This window comes from Phodopus roborovskii, unplaced genomic scaffold (assembly GCF_943737965.1).
Source record: "Phodopus roborovskii unplaced genomic scaffold, PHOROB, whole genome shotgun sequence".
NCBI lineage: Eukaryota > Metazoa > Chordata > Mammalia > Rodentia > Cricetidae > Phodopus > Phodopus roborovskii.
This window is the reverse complement of record NW_026126480.1, coordinates 4357528-4384734: the sequence shown is the minus strand read 5'-3', so window position 1 is coordinate 4384734 and position 27207 is coordinate 4357528. Positions and strand designations below refer to the sequence as shown.

General features: G+C 39.3%; 1 protein-coding gene across 18 annotated transcripts in view; it reads right to left on the bottom strand.

Annotated features, from left to right (window-relative positions):
* The window catches only part of Dlg2 (discs large MAGUK scaffold protein 2), a 1341778-nt gene that overhangs the window by 267811 nt on the left and 1046760 nt on the right, over nucleotides 1-27207 (bottom strand). For all 18 annotated transcript variants that reach the window (XM_051192230.1, XM_051192231.1, XM_051192225.1 and 15 more), the window contains one exon: nucleotides 9327-9429. In XM_051192230.1, coding sequence (XP_051048187.1) covers nucleotides 9327-9429 — 103 coding nt within the window. The remainder of the gene's footprint in view (nucleotides 1-9326; nucleotides 9430-27207) is intronic.

Below are 27207 nucleotides of genomic sequence, written 5' to 3'. Positions count from 1 at the left end.
AAACCTACTTGTGAATCTAATGCTTTTATTACCTATTCTCTTCTCAAATATGTCTAAATTCTTCTTATTTTGTCACACCTTTGATCTAGCTGATATAATTTCTCATCTGGAATAGTCAGATTTCTCTTTCAACAATTTCAATGACTCATGGCTGATCATTATCCAAAAACAGTCTCAGTGCAATAAGGAATTAAGTTTTTAATATTACATTTATTTGTTATACGTATGTGTGTACTTATATGTGTATGGGTGTGCATGTGACATAGCATGGGTGTAGAGGTCAGAGGACAACATGTAGTAGTCTGTTTTCTCCTTGTACTATGTGGCTTCCAGAGATCAAACTCATATTTAATGGTTCGTAGCAAGCACCTTTACCTACTGCCATTTTGTCAGCCCAAGGGTTAAGATATTTTCGGTGGGTACAGAGTTAAGAAAGAGGATCCATATAATTTTTCAGTGCATGTAGTTACCAATCTCTGTGGTGTCAGGCATTCATTGGAGGCCTTGGAGAGTTAATAATTCCCAGATTGGAGATTCTGTATTCTACTGTGACGTATACAGTGCTTGCTGAACCATTCTCCATTTAGTAGGCATCTTTCAAAGAACAAATCTGATCCCATCATCCTGGGGTTTAAAACATTTCAATAACCTATCATTGATTTCAGGGGAAGACCCACACTTTACGTCTGGTGTGATGCAGCCTGTATCTCTCTTCTGTCTTACATCTATTTCTCCAGCTTTCTCTGGTTTGCTTTCAGTCCCCGCAATCCTTTCTCTCCCATAGACTGAATTCATAGGCTTTTTTCTCTGAAAACATGCTTCCTCATCACTTCTGCTGTGCTTTGACAAGTTAATTCCTCATTACTCTTCAGATTAGAAAAAGTATTAGAGGTTGCTTTCTTGACTTTCTAGCATAGGTCATTGAATTCTGTTTGATCTTGTTTTACACACAATTGGGTATCTAAGTGCTAAGGGTCGACACCCAACATCCATGTTCTTTTCCGTCTTTACACCATGCACAACAGCTTCTGTAACCAGGGAGGTTTCATTGGACTGACTGTAGGCCCATTAGGAAAGTGGTCATGTCTGTTACTCCTATCATTCTACCTCGATAGCCAGGGCTGCCTGCTACTTATTGGAAGCATTTAATGAATGTTAGCGGAATGAATGAAGACAGAATGAATTGAGTTTTCTCTGCCACTACTTAATGTTTCCAGTGTGTATACCCCTCTTTATTAATAAAGAAAATTACTTCTAGCAGTGGGGAAATGATATACCTGAGCAAACAGAGAGAGGCTTAAGAAAGTCATCTTGAACTAAATTAGTTTGGATAGTCTTGCTTTTTATAGACTTAGCCAGTAGATTAGCATTTCATGAAGCATATTAAAGATAGGTACTTTATCTTCCCTAGGTTTGGCTTTTCTATACAAAAGCTGCTACTATTTGTAATTCCGAGAATTCAAAACACCTCCATTATTTTAGCATTCTGTATAACTGATTTCCTGAAATCGATTTTTCTTATATTGCTTAATTTCAGCCTCAATACAATTATTTAAAGCTCAGGAATTAGAGTTTAATTTATGAAATTGATAAGCTTTGGATACAATAGGCCTATAAACTAAGAGCCATGCACAATAAGTTAATTTAAAAATAATAAGCACTTCTACTTGTATTAAACTGAAAACTTAAAAAGTTCAAATCCTATTTAACACAGAGCAACTTAAAGATATAAATCCTTCCCTTCTGTGAGTATGTGAAAGCAGAATTTCTACACCTTTAAAGGGTGAGAAAGAAAAAGAGGAATTATCTGCTTACTATAATTTTTTTTATTTTTCTTTGATAACATGCTTAATTAGAAGAGGTTATAAGTTAAAACTCTTACAATGTCAGCTCAAGAGATTTAAGGACAGTCTTGCCATAGTTAGTTTCATACCAGCAGGGATATATCTGACTGAATCTCAATCATTCCACAGCCTCCAACCCCTGTCCCCAAATAAATCTCTAACCACAGGGAATCAGTGTTGAGAAAAGTGGTGTGTCTTGAGCATGGTCAATAAGACATTGACTACAGAATAATGGGCTGAAGAAACCAATGCTTCATTACTTGCTGCTAGATTTTCAAACCAGCATAAGTAAGATGCTATTTAATCAGGTGTTTTGGGCAACTCTACTAAACACTAAGACTAGGGACTGAGTTTAATAGGCATTTTAATGCCTCTGGGTTTATACCCCTTTCTACATTGTCCCTTGAAACATGAACTTCTGTATAAAATGGAAGGATTGGCTGATAAAGACTATTTTCTTTCCATGATGGGAGTATAGTAAGAGATACTTTTAAAGACCTTTATTTCCTTGCCTTTGATTTAACTGTGGCAAATGTTAGGTGTGGAGATAAGGCCTTTGGTTGTCAGAATATTTCCAGCACAAGGATTATTTGGCTCCTTCTAGTATTGAGAAATTTATGTTATTATATGCCAAGAGACCCCCCACCTCCCAAATTAACAAAAACAACAGAAGATTTTAGCCACTTTGATGTGAGTTTGATATTTAACATTTCAAGAATAGACAACGAGGTCAGTGGAGATTTCTGATCAAAAGTGATGCCTACTTCTATTCTGGCTGAACTGAACCAGGTCCAAAGTGGCTTTTTTGGAGGGGGGGCACAAGAAGACAGACTCAGCATCATTGATATCATTGATGATCAAGGTATATGGAGAGGAACACCTATGAATCTATACATGCTTCATAGTCAAGTCCTGTAGTGCTATGAGTTACAAGAGTTTAGTGAGGAAACAAATGCAACTAAGACACCAGGGAAATGGTATATTGAGTGAAGAAATATCTTGGGAGAGTTTATTATTATTATTATTATTATTATGTATACAGTGCTCTTTCTGTATGACACTAGATTTCATTATAGATAGCCATGAGCCTACATGTGTTTTCTGGGAATTGAACTTAGGACCTCTGGAAGAGGAGCCAGTGCTCTTAACCTCTGAGCCATCTCTCAGCCATTGGGAGAGTTTTTAGTTGCTGTTTTAATTGTATTATCTATTACTATATGTGTGTATATATTGGGGGAGTGGGAATAAATAGATAAACACATTGCTAAACAATACAAATTGCAATGCTATGTGAAACTTCCTCCCTAATTAAAAATTATAATATACCACTCATTAATAAAGCCAAAGTTAATGTAGCATATTGAGACAATGTAGAGCATGTAAGGATGTGCTCAGTGATGAAAGAGTTAGTGGGATGAATGGATGAAGGGAGTGCATGAGTGAGTTTTAATGGAGAAGAAGAAATCAATCATAATATATTTGAGGTATTTAGTAAAGTATTAGTATTTCCAATCTGGCATGTATTTTAAAATTTAAAGTAATTGCTTACACATCTAATATTAACCATGATATACAGATAACAACAATTTGCAGTTATCAGCTATACATGCTATTTAAATGAGGAAGCCCCACCCTGAGAGTTTTTTTTGACCCCTTTGTGTTCTTAGATTATAAAGCTCTTACTGGATTATGTTTAAGCACAGAGCATTGTCAGCAACTATAGTGAATTAAAAAAAAATAGTAATAAGGAGATCAGGAACTGCTCAGCTAGCTTCTGTTTCAGAAGCTATTACAACTTTAAGATAGAACCTCTTCCTATCTGGGCACTGTCTGGACTTCAGTCCTGCAGTGTGTCAAATGAAGAACCAGAAATATCATCTTGAAGGATCCTAGCAACTTTGATTTGTTATATAGTAGCATTTGTAGTTAAACTACACATATTCCAGGTCATTCATTTACTCTTCCTCATTAGAAGGTATGAAGAGAAGATACAATGTGAGAAAATTTTCAAATAATAGAGTTTATGGTGTTATATCAGCAGAGATTGAGGATCTTTTTGTTTGTTTGTTTGTTTTTGAGTCTGAATTTAATATGTGTATAGGTTCTCCTGAAAATATCCCACCTACCTTATCCATTTAAAAACATGTGAGAAAAAAAACTCATAAGGATGAACTAGAAAACAAGTATTCCCTTCTTGTCCAGAGGTTGCTCTTCTTAAACACTCCCTGATTTGGTATAATTTCTGACCAAGTTCCACAGCTGAATTTTTCCAGTCTTGCCTGAGCATTTAAGATACAATTATTTGCCTTGGTAAAACCCTTTTACATGTCACAGCTGCTCATCCATATGCATAAACCTGTAGATACATTGATTTAAAGAAAGGATTACAGTTCACAATGTAAACTGGCTTCTTCTATGTATGTGTATGTGCTCACCTATTTTCCGCAGCTACATATTAATTTCAAGGTCCTGGTCAGTGGATAGTCCCAGTAAGATCAGGGTTTCACTTTTTGACAAAAGAAGTACATTCTATTCCTTTGAAATTAGCTTTAGGACTTAGGGGGTATTAATAAGATTATTTAAATGAGTTTCTAGCTTAAAAAATAATAAATCAATCAGAAGTTTTATAGTAGTGTCTTAAGGACTTTTACTTTCTTCTAGGAAGGGATTCATTGTTTCTTCATCATACCATTCTGTTTCATTCCTTACCTTCAGTAGAGGCCACAATATAGGCAATGATACCTGACCAGGTTCAGTGTCTCACTACCTAAGGAGTTCTAGCAAAACCATGAACTTTCTTGATAATCTTTTTTAGAGGGAAGACATATGCAAAGCAGGACAACACAGGAGCTTCTGAAATCCCCTGCAATTGTATCCATCCATAGCAAAACACATGGGTTAGGGCCAATCATTGAATGGCACACGCCAGAAATAAAACCTGTTGATACAATTGACAATTGATACAATATGACCAGCCTGTGCTTCAGCTAAGAGGAAACTGAACACTGTAGTATTATCAAAGGACAATGTTTGCATGGACCCACTTCTGCTTCTCTAATATGAGCACAAGTCATCTGGGCATCTTGGTAGATGGCAAATTGTGACTTGTTAAGGTTGGGTTAACAATTGTCTGTGTTGTTGGCCCAGGTACTACATCTTATAGAGGGATATTTCAATTAATTCATTTCTTTATCCAGTTGTCTCTGTGACTTGTTTCTTTTAGATACTTGCTTAAATATCTCATTAACACAGCTTTCCATAATCAGCAAACACTTCCCTGTCACTCTCAACTCTACTTTGTATTTCTTTATGCTGCTTATCACTGTATGATAGATAAGGAAGACTTCTTTGTCTCACTGCTTTGTCATTTCCCTGGGACATGGAAGTGTGGGAAGAGTTCAGAAAAAAAAAAAAAAAAAAAAAAAAAAAAGAAAAGATTATCAATAGACTGAATCTGTACGTGAAACCATGGCCAGTCTCAATTTCATGCCACAAGTCTTTGGGCTTTTAATTTTAGGATTTTCAAGTAACCTATTGAAGAAAATAGGGTGGAGGCCCTGCCTTATTTCCTCTACCCTTTGGACTGCACACTGAAGGAGACTGGTGGTGTATAGGGTGATGTAGATAAAGGGGACCACACTCATTTTAAGCAGAACTTTCTAGCACAGAACTCACCAAAGAAGACATTTATTGCTGCATTATAATAACTATAATTATTTGAAAATTTGTGCTAAGCCCTGTAAAAGTGTAACAGTTGTTATTTTGCAACATACATTCCTTCAGTAAATTTTTCATCTTTGAAAGAAAAGTGAAAAGTCCAAGTAAATAAAAAGGAAGATTCCCTCTGATCCCCAATATCTTTGAGTGGAAACACAAATATTGAGGTTCATAAATCTGTCACCCACTCGTTTAGCGAGTTTTGAAGAAATGTCTATTGTAGCAGCAGGGAGACTTATCAGCGAGCAGATAATGCTTGCTTGCAAGGAACCAAGCTCAGCAAAATATTCTTTTCCCTTTCTTTCTAAAATACAAATCTCACCCATTTTTCAAGGTGTAGCTCCATCCCCACATTTCTACAATATATGCTATTCCTGTATTGTGGACCCTGTGGGCTTATCCTTTCTGTGGCATTCATACATAATTCTTAGAGATAGGGCTATTCCCATAGTGTTGCTCATATTCATTTGGAACTGGTTTTCCTTATGAATAGTAAAGTTATTTCTATTTAGAAAGATGAAAAATTACTTGCAAATGAACAGCATGCAATGTATTTGAGGTAAAAGACAAAATTTCTAAATATCTAGGCATGTTGAACAAAGCTTTCAGTGGCTTCTTCCCCATGAAGTAACTTGAAAGTGACAGAAAATGTATTTACTAGAAGTCTAGTGCTTTAGTTTTGTCTCTCTTTCTGTGTGTGTGTGCGTGTGTATGTGTGCATGTGTGTGTGATACATGTGTGTATGTATGGGTATGAGTGCAGGTATGCACATGCAATGCGTGTAGTAGAGGTCAGAGGATAATTCCAGATCCTCAGACCCAAGTTCTACTTTGTTTGAGACAGAATCTCTTGTTTGCAAGTGTATACACCAGGCCTGCCTGTGAACTTCTGGGAATTATTTCTCCATTTCCCATCTTGTAGGCATGCTGGAATTACAGATGTATACTACCAGGCCTGGGTTTACTAAATTCTGGAGATTCAGTTCAAGTCCTCAGGCTTTTGAGGCAAAAAGCTCTATATCCAATGATCTCTTTAGCCTAGAAGTCTAGTCTTTGACCACTCCAAAAGAAATGTAGTAAGCCAGGTGGTGGTGGCACATACTTTCAATCCCAGCAGACAGATCTCTGTGGGTGGTCAACAGAGTGAGTTCTAGGACAGTCAGGGCTACCCAAAGAAACCCTGTCTCTAAAATCCAAAACTAGAAAGGAAGAAGAAAAAAAAAAAAAAAAAGAAGAAGAAGAAAAGAAAAAGAAACATAATAAAATTTCAGCATCATCACAAAGATTACAAAACTGACAGAAATGAGAGGTCTGATAAGAATTATCAAATGAGTCTGGTGGTGGGGCACATGCCTTTAATCCCAGCATTTGTGAGGCAGAGGCAGATGGGCAGATGGATCTCTGTGTGTTTGAGGCTGCTAGCCTGGTCTACAGAGCAAGTTTCAGGACAGACTCCAAAGCTACACAAAGAAACCCTGTCTCAGAAAAAAAAAAAAAAAAAAAAAAAAAGAAAGAAAGAAAGAAAGAAAAAGAAAAGAAAAAAAGGCAAAAGGAAATCTTATAGTATTCATAGCATACTCTTCAATTCACTTGTTAATTTAAAAGTAAATTGTCAGTCATTTCCTTAAGCTGTTTTGCAATTTAAATGTCCTCTAACAACCAAAACAAAAATTCAATCAATCTTTTATTCCAAATAATAGTTCACTTAAGGCTTGACTACCCAAAAAGTTTACAAAAGGGAGAATAAAACTGATTGCTTCCTATTGCTACTATCTAATTTCCATCTGATAAAAAACTGTGACACATTAGACCTTGTTAAAACAGGGATGTCATCCTGTGACTCCATTCTGTGTATTGAAGCTGTGAAAGATGCTTGTTATTTGCAGGTTGCACTATGATCATCAATTGGTGTGACTTGTAAGACATGCTTTTCATGGGCATCTTGATGAAGTGGAGTCTATTATCCCACTGGAGTATAGCCCTCGAAGGACAGCTGGAAGCATGGAGATTTATACGGATGGAACTAGAACATGATTGCTTCAGTGTGACCTTTGGAGTTTGCAGTCATCTAGGTCAAGGTTACACTGGCGCAACGAATAAGTTTTCTGGTAGTAAAACCAGGGTTCTAACCATCTTATTAGTCTGTAGAATTATCTGAGGTGACATTTTTCAGAAACAGAAAAATAACCACGGACTTTATTCCGCATATTGAAGTATGGTGAAGGGCTTAGAGTTCAAGAATGAAAGGAAACCTCTTTGAAAACAAGGAAGATAATATGAAGTAGTTCTCACCACGAATGATAAAGAATCTATTTAATTATTCTAACTCAGTTTCTTTTCCATTTTCTGTTTTATAATAGGTAGTTTTGGAACACTCACTCCTGTCTGGGGGGAAAATGCATCAATATTTTAGAAGCACAAAGACTTCCTAGCAGGCTCGAGGAAGAGTGTGCTCATCATGCATCAAACCTTTGACCACTATGCATTCTCTTTGTCATGGACACATAACACAGGCTGATAGGACAATACATTCATTAAAATGTTTTGTTTAACTTACTTGCAAATACTGATCCTACAGTCAGGCACAAACCAAGCCAATATGCTAATATACACATGAAAGGAAATATTTTATTTATTCTTTTGTAGAACATGCTGTTCTACAAATCATGATAAGTCCTAGGCTGCCATAGGCAGGACCCAAACTTTAACCTTCCACAGGACACGCAGTGAAATGTAGTTAATGCAGAATCATCTGAAAAGGACAAAAGAGTTCTTTATACCCAGCACACAGGAGCTTTTCTTTCACAACATGTACTTTCATCCTCAGCAGTTGTATACTTTCCTTTTCTTGCCAACTAACCTGCATTTCATGAAGGTGGAAGCCATATTCCTCTTTTTATGACACAAGATGTAACCTCATGGTGTTGTATTTATGTTTCATAAGCAAAGGATCCTTACACACACACACACACACACACACACACACACACACACCTTCACAACCCAGTTGTATTTCTAAGAATCAATCTAATCAGAGAAACAGATGTTTAAATAGTTAATCCCATTTGGGATATGTCACCAATATTCAGTTGGCCAAGCCAACTGGTAACCATGGCAACTGTTCAAAGTACCTGCCCATTTTTTTCCAGTTATTGATTCCAGAGAAATGTATAGCTGAGAAGTGGGTGGAACATCTAAAGACATATTAGCATTAATGAGAATTAAGGTATTGCCTTGAACACAAACATAGTCTACTTAACATAACTTTTTTTTTTCTTTTTTTTCTTTTTTCTTTTTGTTTTTCGAGACAGGATTTCTCTGTATTGCTTTGGAGCCTGTTCTGGAACTTGCTCTGTAGATCAGGCTGGCCTCAAACTCACAGAGATCCACCTGCCTCTGCCTCCCAAGTGCTGGGATTAAAGGCTTGTGCCACCAATGCCAGGCCAACACATCTATTTTTAGAGGAGAATTTGCTTTTCCAGAATCCACTGGTGACTAGATAAGATGATAAATGTAATAAAGATGGCACTGGCTTTGGAGTATTTGAGGAGTTCATTTGTTCCTATGAGCTTTTCTAATTGCTCAAGATTCCCCTGGAAGATTAGGAGTAACAATTTTGTGAGATTTAGGGGACATTAATCATTAAGTTTTCATCCTAAGTAGTTTAATAGAAGCATTACTGATCTTGATCAACATTAGCACTATCAATCAGTAATGCAGCCACGAAGAGCCATTTTGGAACATCCAAAGCATGAGTTTGACTGACCTTCAGGTTGATATTGTGCTATGATTGTCACCGTCTGCCCAGCCCCCTTCAGTGCTGCAGCTGCCTGCTCATGAGAGGCTCCACGGAGATCGATGCCATTCACCTAGAAGACAGACCAGAGCTTTAGGCACAATATCTGTACTCTGATGGATTGAATACAGATAGAAGAAAAGGCTTCAATATTAATAAGCTATCTAAAATTATGCCATGTCCCTCAAAGAAATCTTTCATTTCTTATTAAGATGTTTCTTAGTTCAACAAGTTTCATAGCCATGATTACTTTTAGAAAGCAGGGCCATGAAATTTCATCTTGTGTTTGTGCCACAGCCTGGATATGGTGGAAATATTTTGTCTATCCCTGTCCACAAGGGTTTTAGTGTGCACATTACTATTTTCCCATGGGTTTCCCAAATTTCTGGGGCAGATTGGCTTTAAAATTAGAGGGGAGAGATGATAATGAAGAGAGACACATGTAATGCCCACAGACAAGTATGTGCTGACAGATTCATATATTCAGACGACGTTCTGGGGAGACTGTATGGAATGGGGTTGGCTAGCTGCCAGATCCCTCTCTTTGGGTAAGTGCCTAGTCCTGTCACATGGAGCTTGGTGAGACAGCCCTGAGCCCTGTTCCAAAATAAACCTGAATGCCCCATTTCTCATGCACAATTCCATAATGAATTCTGACAAAATGAAATAAAGAGTGCTGGAGTTTATTTTGCTGTCACTAACTCCCATTTTGGAGGCTGTACTAGAAGAGAAGCAGAGCATCTCTAAAACAAGCCTGGGACTCTGCCAGGAAAAATAAAATCATCAGCAAGGCAAAGTTAATGAGACGCAAAGGCTCCAGTCTTCCTCCAGTCAATAAAGTCAATAAGTCATTGGGATGTGATTGCCCAGGGTTCTGTGTCTCTCTGGGAAAAGGGACAGTGGGCGAGTCTCAAAGGAATGCAAGCAGCTTTACTGGAGGAAGTGAAAACACACTGAGTCTGGTTTTCTAAACAACACAGATGGCATCCTCACTCTGTCTCTTTTCGTACACAGCGCAGGATGCTACATTCAAAGTTGATCAGCTTATCTACATGTTCAATACATTGTCTTGTTTTGGCTTTGGGCAATCTTCTCTAATAGAGATTCTGAGTAGTTAAATGAAGGCATGGTTACCACTTCATTTCCCTAGCTGGCTTGGCTCATCTGAAGTCTTCAACTTTATATCATTGTTCCTTCCTAATAATTTCATTAAAGTCTCCCCATTGACTTCTCCAGTTTCTTTTGCCTTTCCTGTGACTTTCTATCCTAGTGAACCTTCGCCTGCAAGCATTGAGTATGTATTTGTTTTGGGAAGTTCACTGTGCTAGACCTGGCACACTGTGGCAAGCATTAGATGAATGGCAGTCAGTCATATTATGCTCCTGAACCTGTTTTCTTTCACTTAAGAAGGAAGGAATGGTTAGACTACCGGGGTCGAAAGCCCCTCTGGTGGTAGGATCACATGCTTGCATACTTGGTCCCCAGCTGGTAACAGTGTTGGGGGAGATCATGGAATTTTAGGAGGTACAGCCTTGGAAGAAGTACATCATTAGAGACATATCATTAAAGATAGGCTTGGAGGGTCTATAGCCTCATCATATACCTCCTGCTCCCTGCTTCCTCTGTGCCATTGAAATGTGATCCCTCAGCTTCTTGTTCAAGTCAACTGCCATGCCTCCCCTGCCATTAGGGACCTTCCCTCTGGAATCATAAGCCAAAATAAACTTTTCCCATATAAGTTGCTTCAGGACAAGATATTTTATCACAGGAAGAGGAAAGTAACTAACAGCCTCCCCTTGCCCCCGAACTGAGAAATTCCAAAGCTACTCTAGAGTAGAGAGTAGTTATTTTTGACACGCCTGAGGATGTTAATGGGCCAGAAGAAGGATCCTGGTGGTCAGAAGGATCATCAAAGGCAGATTTATCTAGATTTTTGTTCAAAGCAAGTACAACTATACAGGTATCAGGTGCCAAATAATTTTAAATAGTGTCTTCTCATGTAAAACAATTAACTTGTTAAAAATGGACATTACCAATGTGAAATTTCCAAAACTTACAGAAAGGAAAATGAAAGTGAACTTGCACCATTTTAACTTCTCTTGGTGGTCTCCTTTGTGTCTATTGCTCTGGAATTCATTTACATGAAGTATGTGGCTATATCTAAATTTCTGTTCTTACTATATAAATATTTTATTATTGTCTTTTGACCAATAAATTAAGTATCATGTATAAATATACAACTTGGTTTGGTTTAGGTTGTCAATTAATAATATATCTTGGACATCTTTCATACAGGTTTATGTCATCTGAGTTTTTAACTGGACACCTACACTCCTTGTTGTAAATGCTCTAGAATTTCTTAGTGAGATTCTTGATGATGTGATTAAAGTCAGTTCCATTTTCTTTGTAACACATTTATGAGTGTCTTCATGAGGGATACATTCCCTGGACATGGTCTTGGTAAGATAAAAGTATATGAATTTTAAAAATTAGTTATTGTACAATTAAACATTATTATTTTTCATTTAAATGATAAAAATAAAAACATAAAGGCAATAATTTCATTTATCAATAGCATGTTGATATAAAATTGGAAGTGATTCAGATGCATTAATACCCATGTATAAAAATTAAATCAGTATTTAAAAGAAAAGTACAAAGTAAATGTTTTCCTATTACCATCTCAAGAAGCAACTATCTTAGGGCTAGAAAGATGGATCTTGAAGAGAACCCAAGTTTGGTTCCCAGAATCAGGTGGCAGACTATCACCCATAACTCCAGCTCCAAGAGGTCCAATGGACACACCCACATAAATATAAATAAAAAATAAAAATAAAACTTAAAAATGTAGTACTTTTGATGACTTCCTGTGTATACTACTCATTATGTTGTCATGAATAGAAACCAGCTTATAAAATATAGGATTAACTATTTACTGTAAGTGAGGGCATGTTGTATACATTGTTTTATATCTCGATTTTACTCAGCAAGTTTTTCTGAGCTGTTTTGAGACAGGGTTTTTTTTTTTTTTTCCTGGAACTCACTACGTAGACCAGGCTGGCCTCAAACTCACAGAAATCCTCCTGCTTTTATCTCCCAAGTGCTGGGATTACAGGTATGTGTTAGCATAGCCAACCTCAGGGAGTTTTCTTACACATACACATTGATCTCATTCATCTTAATGCTATATATGGTTCTAGTACTTAGCATAGAACATTTTATGTTAATGGACACACTGATTATTTAATGCTTTGCTATGAAAAGCAATTCTATAATAAATAGCAACTAATGGTAAGCTGAGCAAAGGTAATTTTGATAGTCATTATCAAATTATCTCTAAACATGGGGCTTTAATTTATATCCCTATAAACTTCATAATTTTGTATTTTTTCTACTAATTAATTGCATATATTTCAACATTTGACTCTTTCCGTTTTGGTAAGTAAACAATTATATTTCTAATTAGATTCCTTCACTTATGCTAATTAGTTATTTTAACTTATTTTTACATAAAATGCCTGCTTTTTATATTTGCTGACTTTTTGTTTAGTTCTTTTTAAAAATTTATGTTCATGTTTAAAAATATCAGTATTCACCTTTAAAACGTATTTTATATTATTGAACATCATATTTTACATTATTATGTTGTCTCTTGTTATAGAGAATTGTAAAATATTTGTGTAGTCACATTTGTCATTTCTTTTTCAAAAAGCTTTAGTATATTTTGTTACTGTATTTCATTATCTCCAAGTCATCTAACAAATTTCCCAGGTTTTCTTATAGTGTAATCATAGCTTTAATTTGGTTATTTAATCTTTAGTCAGCTTGAATAAATTTTAGTATCTAGTATGGGATCAAGTGAGTGATCACTGTTCCTTAAACTCTTAAGAATCTGAGTCCCTAACCTTCAAATTGATGGTGTACAGTTGGCTGAAAGGTGAGTGAAGAAATAGGCATTATATTCTCAAGACATTATCCTAGGCAAATGATCATGTAATTGCTGTATGACATTAGCTTATCATTCAGGAAGGACTTCAAGATATCCAGGTAAACCCATTCCAATTTTGTCCAATTCCTGTGATAAAACAGAGTGCTTTGGTAGAGTCCTCCTGTTATTTTCCACTTGTTGGTTCCAGTTCAGCCTTCTGAGGGCTCAGAGAACAGTATCATTTCTTCTACATGATTTCCCAAATATTACAAATCTGTAGACTCTTCCAAATGAAACAACCCCACTCCCTCCTCCATATTTATAGAGTAGTCTTGCCATCTTACCACTGCTTCTTCATGAATAACAGGGACTTTTTCTGATCTGCCCATTCTAACTTGGGATATCCTTATAGATCATGATTTTAGCATCCTGATGCCATTTAATTCCTCATGAGAGGCTCAGCTAAGTGATTTGGGTCAAGGATTACAAGTGTGGTCACTCTGGGGATTAGCCTTCTGCATGTGCCTCGTGAGATTCCCATAATAGATGCTGGATACAGATGACTCTTTAAAAATGTCCATTTTAGTTATTTCCCTTTCTAGTTTAAGAGAAGAGCAACAGCTATTGTTAAACAATTTTCTGTTTAGTGGAGAACAATAACAGCTAACCATCTATTTTAAATTCAAGGAGAAGACAAGGGCATAATGTCCTGAGACACAGACGGTATGAGGAAAGATGAGGTAGTTTTCTGGAGGAAGTACCACTGATAAAATATCTGAATGAGTTATACAAATGAGGATGGATGGAAGGCAGTTTCCCTGAGAAGGATGCAGAGAATGCAGAAAGTGAAACAGGAAGAGAAATTGAAAGAGTAGTCAGCAGACGAGACATGGCTAAACGGGTGTAGTAAAGAGGGCCAGTGTAGGAAAAATAGCCACCTGGTCTAACCAAGCTACAGGTGCTCAGGCCAGCCTGCATGAGCATGCATGGCAGGCACTTCCTCCCTGAGCCAAGCCTGCCTCTACACCCAAAGACTGCTGATGAAGAGACACCTGACCCAGAGACACCAATGAGAAAAGGACAACACAGCAGAGTCAGCCGCCTGAGCCAATGGGACTATGGGAAGGTGTATAAAGGCAGGTCTAATTTCCTGGACAGGCCAGGTCACAGAATAAAGGACTGAGGGGAGAACAGAGTAGAGGAAAGAGGTGAGAGATGGGGCAAGAGAAATGAAGATGATGAGAGTGATAGTGACGATGAGGATGGTAGGTGACAAATATACAGTCCTAGGTCAATTCTATAGAGCAAGGAAAAAAAAAAAAAAAAAAAAAACAACCTCCATTTCACAGAGTTGACCAGCTGATAAGATAACTTGCTCAAATAATAAATGGTAAGCCTCATATGTGGAGGTTTTACTTGATAAACCTTAAATTTTAGAGCCTGAGTTTTAGTTCTGACATAGCACTACCTCTCAAGGATCTGGAGGTGCAGGGTATGATAAACCATTTCAGTGAAATCAGACTTCATCCTAACTAGATAGGGAACCACTTCTCTGTCTAAAGTTAAGCAAAACCATTTTACAATCAGCCCTATATCCCAGGAATCCAGAGTGTGTAGAGAACGGGATGGAGGCAAGCGTTCATTGCCATTGTTGCTATGAGACTGAGGGTGAACTGACTGCTCAGGTGACGTTTTCTCACGGGCAGCTCTGATGTTGTCTGTGGCCCTGGGGTATCCCATCTCACCTCATGTCACCTGCCTTCTCTAGAAACTGTGTGGTGATATGTTGTTTATGATTTATTAAAGCCACTGAAGATCAAAATAGCAAAGCCATACTAGTTAGCCATAGAAGCCAGGCAGTGGTGGCACACACCTTTAATCCCAGGACTCAGGAGACAAAGGCAGATGGATCTCTCTGAGTTCAAGGCCACCCTGGGATACACGAGATTGAATCAATCTAAAGAGTAACAGAGCTCATGCCTTTACCCCAGCACTAGAGATAGGAGCGGGGTCTTCAGTGTTCAGCCTCAGACAATGACTCTCTAGCTATGTTAAGTAGCACATAGCAGTCTGAGTGAATCTGAGGAGCACCGGAGTCAGGAGCAGTCTGAGGATCACACCTTTGGTCCGAGCTGAAGTAGAAGTAAGAGCTAGTGGCCGGCTGCTTTGTTTTTCTGATCTTCAGCTTGAAGCTTGAACCCCAATATCTGTCTCTGGGTTTTTATTTTTCATGCTACAAGGAACTAGGTCATGGGAAGTACCCTGAGTTTAGATTTGGTCAAGACTCTAACCTCAATCCTTTCATTTAGCAATTCTAGGATTTTGGGTAACTCACTTGGGTAACTTTCCTGGAACTTAGCTTGTTCATAAGGTGGTACTAACCTCTATTTTACTAGGATGTTCTAAAGAATGTTGGAGATATTATTAATTTAGTTTAACATAATTCTTGACACACAGTAATTATTCAGTAAATGGATGTTATCAGTATTACAGCATTAGCTATTACCCATGAAACCAAGACTTTAATATGAGTTTTTGTCAGCACTAATAAAATCAAGGAATGACTTTTCTAAAAGACTACTATATTGAAATAAGAGTAGATAAACCCCAAAGACTTAACAGCTATTAATTGTGGAAAAAAATATACAAAGGGGTAACCCAGTGGGAAAGGTTTATAGAACTGGTGACAGGTTTCAATTAAAATCATTCAGATAAAGGGCACAAAGGACTCTACAGCAAATTATGTCACAGTTGGGGGTCTGGGTAGACTATGGCAGTGAGGCAGCAGAGAAGAAAGTAGGGCAGTATCCTAACTATCTCTATTTCTTTTCCAGAGAGGCTGGATAGTAAGGTGAACAAATGCATTCCAAGTGTTTTGTTAAGTAAATGTAGAAGGGTCTTGTGTTTTCTCTACAGTGGAGACACAACTTGGTTGGTTTGAGGTGGTGATGTATAGTGAGCAGACATGCATGACTCAAGATTTACTCAAGCCACCAAGGAGACACCTGGAAATGATGGTGTGGAGGCCTGCTACCCCATGAAGCCTCTGGGTTGTAAATTCAGTGATTTCTATGACTTAACGATAACACCTCAAAAGCATTTTACAATTAGTAAACTGTTTCTCCACCACTCATTTTGCACTGAACAGGGTGAGATATAAACAAATGTAAGAACACACACATACTAACTGAGGGAAGCAGAGAAACTACAAATGTCCCGCTTATCTAGGGTTTGAGTCACCTGGGTGTCAAGCCCAGTGTGTGTAGAGAAAGTAAGGGAAGAACAAGGGTGGTCTTGAGTGCTATGGAAAGAAGTTTTGTCAGTAAGCACCCAGGGCTTCATTGAAGCCTGGAACATGATTTCTCCTATTTTGGTAGGACAGCCCTGGTAATGGTGAAGTCAGGGTTCAAGACTTAAGTGATCACAAATAAGATGGGAGATGGTAGTCAGATTGCAAATGATACAAGACAAAGGCTTGAATTGTGCAGATGAGAATGGGATTGACCTGAGAGAGGACACAGAAAAGATGGAGATTGTTTGTGCAGCTGTCCTCAAGTGTTCTGGGATCCATCCAGAGTTCAAATGATATTTGCACAACTTATTAGATTGGAAATGGGAGGTAAGACAATATCAGAACTCTTAAAGATGATTGGGCCTGAGAGGGTACCAGGATCAGAGAGAGATACAGGATAGAAAGTGAGTTTGGCTGAGAGAGGATCATGAATTTTGTTTTAGAAATGTTGTTTGCTGTTTCTGTTGGATATATATATATATATATATATATATATATATATATATATATATATATATATATATCAGAAGTTTAGAGAAATGGACAATGCTAGTAATTATTTTGGCATGTATAGCCCCAGGGTCAGTACCCTAGCACATGAGAACCACATGCAGAAGAGGCTTTCTATACAAAGTAGCAATACTCAGATCATACCCTTCACATAGCAATATCAGGGTGGTAGAGCTAATATATGTACAGCTCCTAGAACAGTGCCTGGCATATCATTAGGACATAAAATTACTATTATTGATTCCTCTGCAGTCACACATGAAGTGAGGGGATGATCTTGGCTATTATAAAATCACTCCAATAAAGGGCCAATTAATGGGCTAGGAGAAAAGCTAGAATGCTGTAGGTCATAGAAAAGGAAGCATGGGGTCCTGTAAATTTGTGTCCCAAGTTGCAATACTATCCTGCTGTAATCCTATTCCATTTTGGGACAAACCTCATCTCTTTGTGCCTCTGTTTCTTTATTGAGGGAGACAGATTCATATTAAATGTCTGAGGTCCCTTCCAGTGCTTAATAAGAAAACATATTCTATACTCAGTATTCATTTTGTTGACAACTTGAGAAAAAGGGTTCACTCTGCATTAAACTTTTACAGCACCCCGAAGCAAGTTTCAAAGTGAATGAACTATAAATTGCATGTGAAGTAGAAATTTCTAATTAAGTTTCCTTTCCTCCTGGAGGCAGTGGCACTTGGGAGAGGGTGATAACACTTCTGACAGTAGTTGCCTGACAGCTCAGGACTAGAGTTCTGGAACACAGGGAAAATGAAAAATTGATATTGGTTATTTACGTGTCTTAGCAGTTAAATGTTAACATTCCTTTTAAATTTGGCTCACTGATGCAAAAAAAAATGCAAACTTATATTTAAAGGAAGATTTAGAAAGGCTTGAGCTTTGCCAAAGGCATCTGTAGAGGGCTGATCATTTTGCAGCCTGTAATTGAAATTAATAGCATCAGTCTGGTTATGCAAACCCAACAAATGGAATGAAGCACAAGAAAGAAGTTTCAGGATCCATGTAGCTACAAAGGGCACCTGGGACCTGTCAATTACTGCACGCACAAACGTGTAATCTAGTTTCTATCTCCAGTGCAGATGACTTTCTTAGCTAGAGGCTTACAAAGCTATGTTTTTACTTTATATTTTCATTTGGATACCCAAGATGTCAAACTTGTCGTTCTCAAAATCAAACCATTTTCTCCTGAACCTGGTTGGTTTTCCTCCTCAACAGTTAACAACACTACACCCACCATTTGAGCCCATCAACAAAGTATCTTCCTTCTCTCTCCCTCTCATGGCCTCATGGAATCCACCTGCAGCTCTAGTTAGTCTAGCTAGAGAGTGCATTACAATACCATCCTCTCTTCTCCAGCTCCACTATCACTTTCAGCAGCCCATGACTTCTCCCTGGGATGCAGAGGGGGCCTCTTAGTTTCTACTGTGCCTGGGACCACCTTGTGCCCACCTCCACCCATTTCCTTTTCAGCAGCCAGGTATCATAAAGTTCACACCTTTCTTTTCCTTACCGTCTTTCCATTGACTTCTTGTTATTTGACTTGAATAAAACCCATGCTTTAGGCCTTGACCCCTGTCCATCCCTTTTACTCCATCTCACATTACTTTTGCTGCTCTCCCATGAGGACCTTCATTTTGTTTTCCCTCAGTATAAGTTTCCTTCAGCCTCAGGGTATCTGTGCCAGAAATCCCAATGGCTGGGACACTGGCTATTCTCCTATATGGCCATCTCTTTTTCCAGTCTCAGCTTACCAGCCAGTTTCTTGGAGCATTTTGTGCATGCTCACTGAACTTAACCTCTGTCTTGGACAGATCCTGAATTCTTACAGAATTCAGACCTATTTGATAACTTATCACATACATCAAAAAGACTTTCCTTGAGTAAGAACTTCATCTCTTCGCCTCCATACCTTTAATACTTAGCACACTATGTAGAGGCTAGGAGATATGCCTTCAATTAATAAATGTTTATAACCATTCAATTGCATAATTTTTTAAATCATCAAATTTTATTTGACAATTAATTACAGTTTACTTATAACAAACCAGGTACTGTTAAGAGACCTTTCCATGACTTTTTGTCTTCCCGAGGGAGTGCTATAGTCATGGAAACAGAATCTTTGAGGGTGGGGCTCATGAACCTTTATTTCTGCAAAATTCTATGATGATGGATGATCAGTCAGATGTAGGCTGTCCCCTAGAGATGCAGCTCTTTATTTTATCTACATTGTGCTAGGACTTCATTAGCTAACAAACTCTCTGGGTCTTTGGGAATCACCGATTATGATATAGTGGAAAACCTCCAGACTTGCCTTTAACATAGACACTTGAGAATGTCTACACGTAAGAACAGTGATCTGTACAATGCATCATAGTGGCTTTTTCCTTATCCCACGGCCAAGTCCATCATTTTTTTTTTTTAATTCATGAAAGGGTCAGTGTAGTACAAGTCCTGTGTAGGGCCAAGGTGTAATGGTGGTATCCATAAAGATATAGCTGCACAGGTTAGCAACCTTGGAAACACTGCTGCCAAGAAACCTCTCACTTTTGTTTTTACCTCACACTGCCAGGCAAAGAGAGAGACTCTAGTGCCAGACTAAACACCTTTTCTAAGATCCACAGTATCTATCACCTCCCACCTCTCTCACCAAACATTCCATCCTGGGATGAGATAGGTGTATTCTTTGAGATGGAGTCTTTTAATTGGACCCCAGTTCGAGGCTATCTTTGATGACTTTTGGTAATAAAGCAACCTCTGGATTTGGTCAAAATTTTAACCTCTGAGTCATCTCCCAGCCCCATTTTGTTAATTATGAAATAAGGAGACCATCAGGAAGAGCTGTATTCTTTTTCCATTTTTTTTTGTATGTGTGTGTTTTCTAGGTTGCTGGAATTATGTTTTCCCTGAATTAATCTACTGTTAATGATCATTACAAGGAACTGAGTACACAGATTCTGAAATATATGGTAAAACATATACACCAATGAAAGCAACAGCATATATGTCTTGTAAGCAATATAACTTGGATGGAAAGGTGTCCTGAAAGTTGGAAACCAAGGAATAGCACAAAGTCATACCACACAACAAACCTCACAGAAGAAATTTATTGGGAAAGAAAAATCTGAGAGGGTGGCTGCTTCTGCTCCTGTGTAAAATGCAGAGAACTGGTAACTTTTCAGGGTGCAGCTTTCCAGGGTGGGGATTGGTGGGGTTTCAAGTCCAGAGCTTGGACTTTTTACTCTGTAGGGCAGGGGCTGGGTCCAGCCTTTAGTTGAGTGTTCTGTGGGTGTAACCTGACAGTTGGAGGTCCTCACGGAAGGATACTGGCCACTTCTGTGCCTCAAGGGGCATACATTCCCTCTGTTTTGGTTTATTGTTGATAAACAATCAGGTTACGGGAGGGCGAATGATGTTATTATTAGACTGCTTCCTATTGAGTGGGGGCATTGTAGTTCTTGGGGCTATCTTGATCTTTCCCATCAGGGTATAGTCAGGTGTGGTGGGCCTCTCGTTCCATAGCTAGATGTCAGGATTCTTATAATAGTAACTGATTAAAATTCTGGTCAGAAGTCTTTTGGATCTGTTGTTGAAGAAATCTATAGAAGACATTAATGAGGCAAAGTGCAATTAGTAGGACTGTGGAGAAACAGGAGGGGAGTGGTTAAGAAGGGCAGTATCCAATTCCACATTGGACTGTCAGCGATTCACTAGCCAGAGGCATCTCTTATATTTTGGAAATCTATCTGGAGTTGTCTTTGATGGGAGATGTCCCTCTGTAGACATGTTTCTCTTATTGGTTGATGAATAAAACACAGATTGGCCAGTAGCCAGGCAGGGAGTATAGGGGGCGCCTATGAGATGAGAAGCATTCTGGGGAGAGGATGCAGGGACAGGTGGAACAAGATAGACACCATGTAGCTGCTGGGAAGATAGGACACCAGAAATTCCCTGGTAAGATAAGACCATGTGGAAACACATAGATTAATAGTTATGAGTTAATAATTAAGAGAAAGCTAGCCAGTAAGAAGCCTAAGCCATCAGCCAAGCAGTTTATAAATAATATGTTTCTGTGTATTCATTTGGGGTAAAGAGGCTGTGGCACCAGGCAGGACAGAAAATCCAACTATATGTTTTTTACTATACCTGATTGGTTAACCCAGAAGCAACTTTCTTCCCTGAGGAAGAGACAAAGACCACCTCTCTCCACTGTTATGAAATATCATCCTTACCAATTTTATAGCACTATGACACTAGTGAGTCTATTTGGCTCTGGAGGGTTAGGATGGTCTTAGTAACTCGCTGGAGTTCCTGGATGAAGTGAGAGGAAAAACCTATGGTAAATAGCTATGTAAGTAGTCAGTTCCACTGCTCTAGTGGTGATACCAGAGGTTATACCTAGGACTGCTAGAGAGGGTATGACTGGAACCACTTGTCATGCTGAAAGGAAAGACTTATACTAGCAAAGAAATAAAATGAAGCCCAAATAATTGGAATGCTGGGTGGAATTTGCTAACCACCAGCTCTGAGATAACAGTATACTAAGAATTCACACTGCCCCTCCTTTCTGTGAGTCAGTAGGTGGTAAATAGGGTCCTTAAGAAACAAAGAGATAGCTGCACCTCCAGTTTGCCCAGACAAGATTAATTAGCACACCCTGAGGCCCTAAGGTCTGTTGACCCTAACAGCGAGACCATCCAGCCTCAAAGGTTCATGTACTCAATGGACAGAGGGTCACACCCCCTCCCTAAGCTTGTGGGTTTTGCCTTAAAAACACCTGTGCCCAGGGGATGGGCCTTTTCTCTAGCCTGTGTGCTGAGGGAGCCCGTTTCCACAAACGATTCCTGTTCATTAAAGCCTCTTGCATGTTGCAGTAACTGGACTGGACATTGAGTCCTTGGGGGTACTGAATGAAACTGGGAGACTCCTCATTCTGAGGGTCTTACAATGCTATGCCACCATAAATTCTGTGTTGGGAATCAGCAAGGGTTCTTCACCAGGTACCACCCCTAGTTTTGGAAAAGGAACACCAGGGCAAAGTCCCAGACCACCCAGCAGGTAGGCAGTGATAAACTTGAGTGTTGCAGAGAATGGAGGCAGTGTGAATGTTTGGGCATGGGGGCTGGATGGTATTAATAAGGGTTAAGGAGCCCGTGGAATCTATTGTGCCCACAAAGCATGTTCCTGAGGAGTTAAAGCAGTCTGTGATACCAAAGAGAGCTGTGAGAGATATAAGGGACTGCCAGTAGTGATATCCAGTTTAGAACAATTAACAAGAGATGAGGTGAGAAGACAATGGGCAAGGCCACAGATGGTGGTCATGAGTTTGACCCAGGAGTGACATACAACCAGCATTCTCCAAAACAGTTAGACAAAGTTTTTCTTTCTTTCTTCAATAATGCAGATATGCAGAGGTTGAGTTCTGAAACAAGAGATGGCATGGCAGGCATGTGGGGTTAATATCATCTACAAGGAGTGATATTAGGGATGTAAGGACCTTTTGACCACTTCTTCCATTGTGTCTATACCTAGGAGTTGAGAGGATAGAATGTGAACCCTCTGTGTTTTGATTGTGTCTGATGGGCAACTGAGATAAATGCTACAGTAAAGTTTATAAATGACCCCTGTCATCCATCTGGGGTACCATGGGTCATTAATTAGAATATGAAAGATCAGTCATTTAGTATAAAAGGTAGAACGTCTTCCTGAATATGCATCATGTCTCCTACAGGACCAATAAGGGCAGCCTCTATAAGTTTCTGGCCAACGTCAACAGTAATTTCTAGTTTGAACATAGGGAAAGTAAGCATAGTGTTTTAGAAGTCAATTTAGGTGTCATAGGGACAAGTGTCTCCTTTTGGTAACCGTTGGTGAGTATTCTCCAGCAATCTGGTTGAACCATTAAATATGAGTTTCCCAAACCTTTGAAATCTTAATATAACAATAACAGGGGGAAGGATCTGAAACATTTTTCATTACCTTTATACACTTTCTTAGACCCTCAGAACTTACTGAAGTTTTCACATGCTCAGACCTTCATAACACTTCCTTAGACTCCCATTGCTGTGTTTTCACCAATGCCTTCTCCTAGACTCTTTAGGAACCTCAGTCCAGTCACACAGTGCCAAGTGTCAGTTGCTCTTGATGACTCCTTCATGTCTTTTTAAAACTAATACCACCTAGGTGACTTGTATTACCATCAGCTACCAGTATGAGGTACATTCCCATATGAGTACATGAAGGTACCCCTTTAGCACTTTATTAAACAAGCATCATTTGTTAAATCTTATTGTAAACCCTGTCTTTACAATATTTGTTTTCAGAACAGGAATTATACAAAAATAGAGAAAACAGGCATGGGGGTAAGCCCCAGTGAAGGAGAGATGGATAAGGGAGTGATAGGGAACAGATAAACCTTGGACAGCCTGATACAGAGCAATTTCCTGAATCATTAGGACAGGCTGTTGGTTAAAGGTGGGTGTCTCTTGGACAATAAGCACCCAAAATGTAAGAGCTACCATGGACAGGTGTAGTTAGGAAGAGAAGAGAACAAGAGTAGCTATAAAAGATTTTCAGATCATTTATTTGTACAGTGGCAGAAGTTGCCACCGTTGAAAATAGAGCATGTCAATTTAGTCCATTGAAATGTACTATGGCCAGGCTGTTTGTAGTAACAGAGTAAGGCTTTAATAAAATCTAACTCTGTGAAGGAAGGAAGGAAGGGTCACAACATGAACTCAGCTGGAGGGAATTTCTATAAGTTTCAAATAGGAGCTGAGAGGTGAGAGAGGAGCACAGGAGGGCATAGAGAAGCTGTGAGAGTTCCAGAATGGAACTGAGAGACAGGAGGGACAATGTTGAGAGGACCTGAAGGGCTTAAGGAAGTTATAGGACTTAGCAGGCAGCTCCTAGGGGGAGCAGTCAAGGAAATAAGAAGGGTTCAGGTAGAGGGAGCAGAGTAAGTATTTTAATAAGTAGAGAGTTGCCCACAGGGTGAAGCCCTGGAGGGTTTAGCAGGCTGCAGGAGCCAGAGAGAGGGCACTAACCAAGCAGGGAAGGAGAGATGGATGGATAGAGCAGGTGGAGAGAAAAAGTGGCTGAAGAGGTGGACTCTAGTATTTGGTATCAAATATGGTGTGTGGAAGAAGGCAGTAGAAACAAATAATCCATTCACACTTTAAGAGAGTCAAATCAGCAATTTGAGCCAGTTTAAAATGTCTGGTCTACAGAGATACTTGCAGGACAGGCTCCAAAGCAATACAGAGAAACTCTGTCTCGAAAAGCTAAAAAAAAAAAAAAAAAAAAAAAAAAAAAAAAAAAACCAAGACATGGCTGAAAGTTAGGATCCTACCTGAGAGGGAATTCTGGAAGGGGGTAATGTTTGGAGACCCTTGCATGTTAGATGATAGAATAGGTGGTAAAAGAAGTCATAGGTCTAGTATAAGAAGTTCAGCTTAGGCCAGAGCATGCAGGAAAGGTACCCATCCTCAGACAGTATATTCTAGTGTTTTGGCAAGTATGCAGCAAACACAAAGAAAGGTCCCAGTTGGTGATTCGGGATCCTTAAGATCATATCACTCTTTTTTCTGTAACCTGGAGAGAGAAGGGGTGAGAGTTAATTTCAGAAGATATAGAGCCAGGCCCTGGATGAAGGCCTGTTGAAGCTTATGGAATGGCTTAGTAATGGGTACAAGAAGGAGTTTGTATGAGGGTCTGAGGGTCACTTCATACAGGGGGCAGGTAAGAGGAGAGAAATGAACCCAAGAGTGTAAGAAGCTGGCCATCCTTAGGAAGGATAGAATTTTGTCCTTGGTGATGGGGACTGTGAATGACTGAATTAAGTGTTTTCTATCTAGGGTAATGGCCTTGTGAGTTGGAATGATGCTAATTTTAGTGAAGTAACCTGAGGAGTGGACAGCTGGACCTTAGAGGGTGAGACCCTATATTTGGCTGGCCAGAAAGTTTAATAAGGTAGAGGTGTCTGCCTGGCTAATTTGTAGGAATGGACTACAAAGGAGAAGATTGGCGATGTATTGCATAAGCTTGGATTTAGGAAGAGACAAAAAGAGTAAGAGGCCAGAGCCTGGCCAAATAGATGCAGGATGTCCCAGAACCCATGAGGTAGAACAGACCAGGAAAGGTGGGTGGAAACATGAATATTCAGGTCAGTCCAAGTAAAAGTAAAGATATTTTGTGACTGGGGATTGAAAGGAATGGAAAAGAAGACATCCTTGTGGTCTAAGACAGAGATATGGGAGGTCTCTGAGGGGATGGTGGAGAGGGAAGTATAGGGGTTTGGTACTATGGGGTAGAGGGGAACCACTGTTGAGTTATTAAGTCAGAGATTTTGAATCTCTCGTTTGATTTTTTTTAAATAAACACATGTATGGGGGTGTTAAAGGGGGAAGAAGTGGGGTGCAGAGATAATAGGTCTAAGTCTTTGAAGGCTATGGAGAGGGAGATATGGAGCCTGGGTGATATATTTGGTGAGGTTTGTTGAGTCTGGTAAAACTGCCCCCCCTACTCTGACAATAGAGGAAAGAGGAGAGGTGGGTCCCTAAAACTCCATCAGGACTAAGTAGGTGGTTCCAGTGTACAAAAGGCGATAGATAGATCACCCTGATACTGTAATGTCTATCTGAGGCTCCCTGATGGTGATGGTGGTGGTTAGGCCAAAGGAGCCCAAGCCCCCTCAGTCATCCATGGCCAGACCTAGGAGGCTGGCTGAAGGGCAATCTGGGTTTGATGTCCCCATACCACAAAGGGCATAGGGGCAGTCAACACCCCAATGCCCTTCTTGATGGCACCTTGGATATGGTCCGGGTGGCTTATATGGGTTAAGACAGGCCTGGGTTCAGTGACCCTCCTGATTGCATTTGAAACAGGGATCCAGAAATTTCTAGGCTTTTGGAGGCCTGCGAGACTGGGTAGTTGCTATAGTTAGTCAAAAGGCCTTTGCTAGCTTCAGCTATTTTTGTTTGCAGGTTTTTCATCTCTTCCATGGTACACCTTAAAGTCCATGGACAGGACTTCTACCTGTGAAGTCAGGGATTATTTCTCTAAACATCTAAGTTTTGCTCTACTATCAGAGAAACTCTGGGAGAAGAAGCAGGTCATAAGGAGTTGTTTTCCATCTGGGGTCTCAGGATCCAGATTCGTATATTGTAAGAGGGCCTTAGTGAGACAGTTTAAGAATTGAGATGGCTTATCATGTTTGTCCTGGATAACCTCTTGGAGTCTTCATTATTTACTGCTTTAAGGGTGGCCTTGTGAAGATCCACCAGGAGGCAAGTTACAAATTGATCCCTAAAAAGGATGCCCCCTGAAATATTGTAACTCCATCCAGGACCTGGTTGGAAACTGGCTTATTCCTGACTGGGTAGGCGGCCTGTCACTGAGGAGGGAGAAAGGGAAATCAGAGAGGAAGAGAAGGGACTGTGGGTTGAGGCTGATAAGTGTGATTGAAAGTAGTGGAAGAATCGCCTGGTTTGGGCTTTATAGCGAGGAGGAGCTGTTGCTTCCTTGGTTAGCTTATGACAACCACTTTTAGTCAAGATGGGAGTGAGGTCCCATTGCAAAGTCCATCGTTTGCAACCCTAGCAAAGATGGCTGTCAGCCATGTGGCTGCCTCCATCCTGATTGAGGCACAGCAGCTAAGATGGCAGCAAGCCACATGTTTCCTTGAGTATTAGCTATGTACTGATTTTTAACTATCAGCCCCAGTGTTAAAAGTTTTAAATTAACCCCTTTGTTACAAATTTTAATCACCCCATAAGCTCACAAATCTTGAGATACAGAAAGTATACACATTAGCCTTACAAATATTGAGATAAGATTTATACCTTAGCAAAAGTTTTAAATCAAAACCAAAAGAGTATGAGTGTCTCAATAGTTCCTGTTGGGAATAGTCTTCCCCTTTATTTTGTTTTGTTCTTCTTTCTCTGTCACATAGTTAGGTTGTTCACCTAATATGGGACAGAGATTTTAGAAGAAACCTTCAAACAAGCATGCTTGGGTCTAGAGGAGGGGGAGCCATACCCTATCTCAGAGCCAGCTTTTAATTGAAATGGGGCATCATAAAACTATAGTCTAATGCCACTCATACCTGA